This window comes from Scylla paramamosain, chromosome 46 (genome assembly GCF_035594125.1).
Source record: "Scylla paramamosain isolate STU-SP2022 chromosome 46, ASM3559412v1, whole genome shotgun sequence".
In the NCBI taxonomy this organism is placed as follows: Eukaryota; Metazoa; Arthropoda; class Malacostraca; order Decapoda; family Portunidae; genus Scylla; species Scylla paramamosain.
The window spans coordinates 4,793,654-4,801,809 of record NC_087196.1 but is presented as its reverse complement, the minus strand read 5'-3'; the positions used below and the strand labels follow the sequence as shown (position 1 = coordinate 4,801,809).

Genomic DNA, 8,156 nt, shown 5'->3' with positions numbered 1-8,156 from the left:
CAGAGAGCTTATACACATGTTTACTATGGAAATATTAATGAGATATTTCCAGTTCAAGATGTTTTTTCTGGCAGACTAAAGGGACAGCTAAATATTTACTATGGAAATATTAATAGGATCTCTGCAGTTGATATTTTGTTCTGGGTCATTAAAAGAAGTGCTAAGTCTCTTTCTTAAACAGTCCCTTAAGGAAATTATACATCACTGACATGCCTTAAACATTTAGGGATGAAATACAAATGACCGAACCAGATACACGACAAAAATAATCAATATTTTCTAGGATCCACAAAAATATGCTTCATTATTAATTTACATATGAAAAAACTTATATATTTCCCTGTATGAAAATCCTGTCAGCTGTCACCCACCAGTACCACCATCACCACCACGACCATCACCATGACCACCATCACCACTACCAACATTTCTTCATATTCTTTACTCATTCACTGCCACCATCACCATCACCATTACCAATCTTCATATTTCTTTATTCATTCACTACCACCATTTCCATCACTACTACCAACATATATTCCTTACTCATTCATTTCCACCATCACCACCACCACTACTATCTCATTCTTTACCCATCTCTCCCCTTCTCCAATGCCTCATCTCTCCACCACAACTCTTACTCTTCGACAGACCCACTCAAGCACCCCAATTCATTAAATCTATCCAGAGCTAAATTCATTATCTTTTTATCATCTAGTGCCATAAATTAATATACAGTACTTTCTTTTCCTTACATTCATATAAACTTGTATTCTTCTCTTCGTTCACCTATATAAATATTTTCTTCTATATTTACCTATCACATTTTTTTTTTCTCCTACTGCAGCTACACTCAAATAAAATGTTTTCTCTTCTACAGCCACACCAGATATCTTTTCTCTATTTGACATATTCACATCATATTCGCCTCCATATTTGCACCAAACATTCTTTTTCCTATCCACATTCACATCATTTCTTTTTATTTCACATTCACAGCAAGTGTCTTTTTCCATCCTTTCACATTAATATTTTCTTCTACCTCTACATTCACATCCACATCTCTTACCCTCCCTACATTCTAACTCAGATACCTTTTTCCATCTTCCACATCTTCATAACCTAATGCATTTCTCCTCTTCACTTCCTCATCAATAAATGCTACATAAGGATCAAAATTAACAAAATGCTACCAACTTTCCAACTACGAAAGAAGCTACAACCTTGCGTCTCTGTATAATGATCATAGCACAACACTTCCCTAACATTCTGTAATAATTAGTTTCCTGTAATGTTTGGTGAGGCAGAAATCCAAAACATCCTTAAAAAGACACATTATTTATACCTAATTTATCATGTTTTTCTGTGTAGACTTATAAAGTAACCATTAACTAGGCTGACAGGAGGTAATTAAGTTTCTTTTTCTTATCTTCTTTTAACAGTAAGGTGCAAATTGTTTTACCTGAGCAGTTATCTTCATAAGGTGACTTAAGATACATTGTACTGCTCAATACTGCTGAAAGTCATCTTGTGTTTATATCATTGGCGGGAAATGCATATTTTCTGAGTGGACGTGTCTCATCGCCATACACACCAAAGACGTTCCTTGGTTCACTCCACCTCTGATTGCCTGAAGCTTCCTCATTGTTGCATGACAGGACAGAGGCCCATGCTCTTAAATGCTCTGCTCTCTCAAGACTATTTTTCAAAGGTGAGCATTCTCCTCTAGTGATGAAACATTGCCCTTGTCAAGCCATCACTAGTACTGCACAGACACCCTTGAAAATCCCAGTAACTTCCACTGGAGATTTTTTGGAAGCAGTCAAGATATTGCTAAAGCATTTAAGAGCATGAGTCTAAAAGTTTTTAGTTACACCCAATGGTCTCACTCCGGCAGACAAAGCCACGTAATTCTTGTCACAAGTAGCACTGGATGTTTCATTGTGTGATACATAGCAACAAGCAACATAACAAAATAAGTGCAAAGACTGCACCTCATATTCTTATGCACTGTACTTCATTACTATCCCAATATCTTTTCTTCTTTTTAGAGAATCAATAAAGTTAGATCAGCTTTGGTTATGGAGTGAAAAGTAAAAGCAGCAGTAATGATGCACAGGTCAATAAAGCACGTTATTTTACTGAGCTCTCTGAGTGTTTGTGAAACACTTAATCTGAGTAATCTTTGACAATTTTACTAAGCAAGAATCAAACTATATGTACTAAAGAAAACTTCACTAAACATTTGATTACCTTTGCAGTGAGTGTTATTTTTTACAATTATAACAAATTTGCTGAGAATCCTGGCAGTCAGAGGTTTGGAGACAATAGTGTCAGTGGTTTTGCCGGTGAGAGTGAGACGAACCGGTGTGGTTCTGTAATTCACAGACGAAACAACACACTCCTGAAGACTGGCGGAAAAAATACACGAATCTTACACCTAATGTCGACTGGCTGAGTAAAACAGTGATGAGTAAACACACGGACAGCACGAGTAACTCACGAGAGAAACAATAATATCAACATCTTAACCATAGGTGGGTCTGTACATGTATTATTAGTATTATTATTAATAATATTATTATTATTGTTATTATTATTACTGGTAACATGGCTGAGATAAACAGTTCATGAAACATTATGACAGCAGAGAGAGTGAGTCATGGTACTGAACTAACAGTCATTACCCCCTGGAATTGTTACAAAAGTGTTCGGCCGTCGTCATCATCCTTCTGTATGGAAGCACTTTGATGTGAGAGTCAACAAATGCCCCATGCTGGACCGCCTCCCTCTGGCACTGCACGGCCGCTGTGAGTCACACCTTTGTGTACACACCAACGCCACTTTGCCTCTTAATTAAATACTTCACTGTTAATGCATTGTATAACATATAACAAAGAACTACAAAGCATTACTGTAACAATATAAATAACTTTGCAATATAATTGAAACTATTCATATTAGCAGTACTGGAATCATTCACCTCAACAAGAAAAAAACTGAAAAACTGTAGGAATGACTGGAAGTTTTTATAAATCATTTACCTTATGCATGAAATCTATAAAAAAATCGCTGTGAATGAGCTGACTCTTCACCTGGCAAGAACACACCCATTAGAGGGAGACTGTCCGTTGTTTGATTGTAATGGTAGTGACACCTGGCCAGACACAACACCACAGCAGCAGCAGCACACACACCGTCCACACACCACCACACACAAGTAACAAAGAGCACACTTCTGGTACACACTGGTACACACTTCTGGTACATACTTTGGTACACACTCTCCTTCCCTTAAAGTCTAACAGTATGAGGACAAACAAACATAAATATACTTTGGTAAACAGCTTTGGATAATCTCACTCAGAATAGAATGCATTTTGATATTCCGCTTCTGGCAGACTAGAAGTGACTCAAGCCACCACTGCCGGGCAGCTCAGTCAGTGCCGGCGTTCTTCCTCTCGCCTCTTGGGGGGATGAGGGGGCACAAGGGGGGACATAACCTGCTATAAGAGGCTCCGAGAGGAATTACTATCATCCACAATGCTTATGATGCACCACAGAGTACTTGTGATGCCATTAACTCTCCTTTAATTAATATGAAAGTCACGTACTACCTCAGAATTCACAGCTGGGAGCGTACGTATTGCATGTATTATATGTACTGTATGTAGTGTATGCAGGCAGGAAGTTTCATCTTCAGGATGTGATAACCTATTAATTATCTTTCATTTTCAGGCTGGGAAATGTACATAACTTAGAATTCAGCTTTGGAGTCATTCATAACCTGTCATTTAACTCGTTCTTAGCTGGGAACTGTACGTGGAATTCTCAGTCCCAGAAATATAACAACTCTCTCAAATCTCCTGGCTGAGAAATGTACGTAACTTCTCACCTTTGGAAACACTTGTATACCTCTAACTTCCCACACTAAGCTGAGAATAGTACGAACGGTCACACTTCATTGGCGTCTCAGCAGGGAAGGGTAATGGCACCACCAGCACCTGAGGGCCAGACCTACAACACATGACGTGAGGACGACAACGGTAACTTGACTGAGTATCAATATCATCAACAGCCCACCTATCACCTCGACTTGTAAGCTCATTGGGAGACAGACAATAGTATCAAACAGGGAGGTAAATTATATACATCCAGGCAGAAAACTTCAACAGGATAGATCACTGGAACGCTACTGCAATCTCACGTCATTACAAGACTTCTGAATGCCGAACAGCCAAGCAAATACGTTAATGTATAATGTATAACTGTCACCTTTGGTTTGGCGTGTTAACATTCATCATAAAATGGGTGACTAATTGAATATGGAAATGAGTACACTAAACACTGCTAATATCTGAAGGCTGAGAGGGTTAATGCTGGATGTTTTGAACTAATACAAGAGGGCATTGTGGACAGAGTACGTATCAATGTTATACAGATGAGCCAGTGTGGGAGCTTAACAAGTGATTGGCTCACAGGGCAGTGGAGAAATCACACACATACACACACGCACACACACACACACACACAAACTGGTTATTCATAACTGAGGAAAATTCAAGAAAAATTGACAAATAGGAAGAGATAATTAAATCTGACTGACACACACACACAAACACACACTATTCATAACAAGATGGATAAAAAAAAAAAAAAAAAAAAAAGAACGACATACACACACAGAAACAAACACACAAAAACAGACAAACAAACTCTATTCATAAAAAAAAAATAATAATCTATGAGGCAGCATGAAATAACCACACACACACACACACACACACATACACACACACACACACACACACACACATACACACATGCACACAAACACACACAAACAGGGAGTTACCACAGAAGTTATACACAGGAGGAGGAGGAGGAGGATGTGTTGGGCACCTACACATGCTGGATGTACTCTGGGTTCAGGAAAGAGAAGCCCATGAACTCTGTCTGGTCCAGGTTCATCATGAAGAGCTTGTCAGTGGGTGTCAGCTCAGTGCGCTCTGATGTAAACTGCTTGTCGAAGTTGCTCACGTCTTTCCTGTGACGCTGCAAGGGAAAAATAGTTGATGGTAAGTCTTTTTTCTTTCTTTTGTTATATGTTGAAGCTTTTTATTTATTTTTTCCTCTTTTTTTATAAATTTTCCATGTTTTGTTTATTATATTTTTTTCTTTTTATATACATCCTTTTTTTCCTTTTTTTTCATTTATTCTTCTTTTCCTCTTTGTCTTAGTGTGTGTGTGTTTATCCAGTTGTAAGTGTGATTTAGTTGTTGTTTTTTTTTGCTTCAGTTGTGTACTATATGTGTGTGTGTGTGTGTGTGTGTGTGTGTGTGTGTGTGTGTGTGTGTGTGTGTGTGTGTGTGTGTGTGTGTGTGTGTGTGTGTGTGTGTGTGTGTGTGTGTGTGTGTGTGTGTGTGTGTGTGTAAGGACAAAGGCTATCTCTATCTGAAATACCTGGTTTATGGTAATTTTTGAAGTATGTTGTACTCATTAATAGCTTTCTGTACAATTATGAGTGACATCTGGAATTATCAACTATTTTCTAACTCTTCTGGGGAAACTGAAATTACCTGCATGAAAGATTAGTTTCCTTTGTCTATGAATTTCTTGTGTTTTATTAGTTATTTTTAATCCACAGAGTCATGAACATAGATTCCTTTGCATCATGTTCCATTAGTTACATTTTAGCCAATCCAAGTTATTCATTAAAGCAACAGAGTGGACTCAAATTTGGATTAACAGATCTGAAATTAATTAACTGAAAGATGACAATAAGTATATTCATATGATATTAATAGATTACCATAAAAATCAATAAAAAAATAAATAAATAAAAACTACTACCACATACTAACCTCCATTAATATTTTGGCATAACTTTAGCATAACTCCAGCATAATTAAGCATTCTCATGAACAGAAGCACTTCACACGGAAAACTATCATCTATCATGCACAGAGCCTTGCAAATTGAGACAAGATAAGCAATATGTATAACTCTCTCAAGACAACAAATGCGTCAGTGACTTTAACGCCTCTGCTAGTGAAATGGTGACGGGCAAACAAGCATTACAAGGTACTTACCGATGCCTTGTAACTACCAGCCTCAATACAAAGCTGCTGCTACCTGTTAAGAGATTGTTAGACCACACCTGTCACTCATTCACACACCTGTTACACACCTACAGGAAAAAAAAGAGAGAAAAAAAAAAAGCCCTTTCTACCTTTTAAGAGACTGTTATTCTACACCTGTCATTTATACACCTGACACTCATTCACACACTTATCACACACCTACAAGCCCAAATACAGGTAGAACAAGACCTTTCCTCTACCTATATCATTAGTAGCACCTGTATTTATCTCAGGTATGGTAAATTAATTAGTTTGCTACACTCACTTTCAATCTATTTTGTTTTCCTTATTTCCACTTTGCTTAATACACTTGTATACTCAACCTTCCCTTCAGTATCCTCTATGTTAATCTGGTACACTTGTTTCTACTGTATTCTATGCTTTTCCTTCATTTCAAGTCACCTAATGTACTTATAATCTTCATTCAATCTTTATATTTTTCTTCCTATATACTGTATTAACCTCTTTCCTTCCCATACCTTTCTTTTCTATATACTTACAACCTCTTTTTTCAATCTCCCTACTTTTTTGTCTCTGTACCTAGTTTCAATCTCTTCTTCAGTCTCCACACTCTTTCTTTCACTTCTACTTACATGCAGTACATTACCATAACAAGCCATTTGTACACTACCTCACAAACAATGAATGCTGTAGATTACAACTCTCTCTTCTGTACTGTATTCAGTGATGCAGTGAAATCAAGCAAGTGTACCCTGCCACTTAAACAACAGTACTTTTAGGTTACCATTTTCTTTCTCTTTTTTATACCATAGTGTTGTGTAGTAAATTTAAACACTCTAATTGAACATGCAAGCAATCATCACTTTCAGCTTGGTATATTAAAATGGATCGTCAAATGGGTGTTTAAGAAGGTACAGATCTTTTTCTACTTGTAACTCTTGTAATCTTCGCTTATCTCTTTGTCATGTTTCCTTCTGGAGTGTCATAATCATTGGGAAACTGAGAGGAAGCCTATAAAGATTGGATATATTTTTTTCCAATTTGTAACCCTTGTAATCTGCTGTAATCTCTTTGTCATGTCCCCTCTCTGAAGTATCACTGAGAAAACTAGATTTGAAAGTGAGATAAATTTCGCTCGTAGAGACACCCAAAAAAAGAAATTAAAGAATTTTCCTATTTGTAATCCTTATAATCTTTAATCTCTTTACATCCCAATTGAAGACTCTCAAAAGAGAAAGTAAAGAATCTTCCTATTTGTAATCCTTATAATTTCTAATCTCTTTATGTCATGAACACTGACACTCATCTAAAGGCAGGATAAACTTAACCCTGAGAGGCACCCAGGGTCAAGTCTAATCAAGACCTGCGTGGATTTCAGTCACTGTTCCGTCACTGCACATGGAGGAAACAGCACTGTGTTCCTCCTTTATATTAATACCAGAGACTGACAGGGCTTAGAGTGTGAATGGTGTGTGTATGAGTGAGAGGTGCTCTGTCTGGGCCGCCCTGCGTGGGATTGCCGGCCTGGTATATAGGTATGTAGGTGTAGATACATTAACACATTATAACCATTACTCTTCACACGTCTCCTTCCTTATCTTGCTTTCATCAACACTACTCACTACACACAGCCATTACTGCTATGTATACTACATTACCAGTGCTGGCTACACAACCTGCTGCATGGGGAGTGGATATGCTGATTGATTGACTGAGTGTACAAGTGTAGACAGTGACAAGATTGTAAGTGATGTGTGTGTGTGTGGCATTTGTTTGGCTGCCCACATGGGATGTGTAGATGTGGGAGTGATGGCAAACTATAGAAGGAATCAAGAAACTTTTTTTATATTCCCTAGTGTGAAAAGATCTTACTGCATGAGGCATGAGGTGTATGGATGGTTCCCTCACAACACCTGGGTAAGGAGGGTATGCACTGCCTACCATTACCTTTTGTCTCTGCCTCACACACCACATGTCTTCAGAATTCTTAACAGTAACAGCACACATCACTAATGCTCACCTTAATTAGTCTAGGTTGTTTCTAGGTAACAG

At 37.8% G+C, this 8,156-nt stretch overlaps 1 protein-coding gene across 2 annotated transcripts in view; it reads right to left on the bottom strand.

Annotated features, from left to right (window-relative positions):
* Window positions 1–4,741: 4,741 nt before the first annotated feature.
* LOC135094556 (protein kinase C, brain isozyme-like) overlaps window positions 4,742–8,156 on the bottom strand; it is a 146,330-nt gene continuing 142,915 nt past the window's right edge. For both annotated transcript variants that reach the window (XM_063994755.1, XM_063994756.1), the window contains exon 14: window positions 4,742–5,055. In XM_063994755.1, coding sequence (XP_063850825.1) covers window positions 4,903–5,055 — 153 coding nt within the window. In that variant the 3' untranslated portion in view covers window positions 4,742–4,902. The remainder of the gene's footprint in view (window positions 5,056–8,156) is intronic.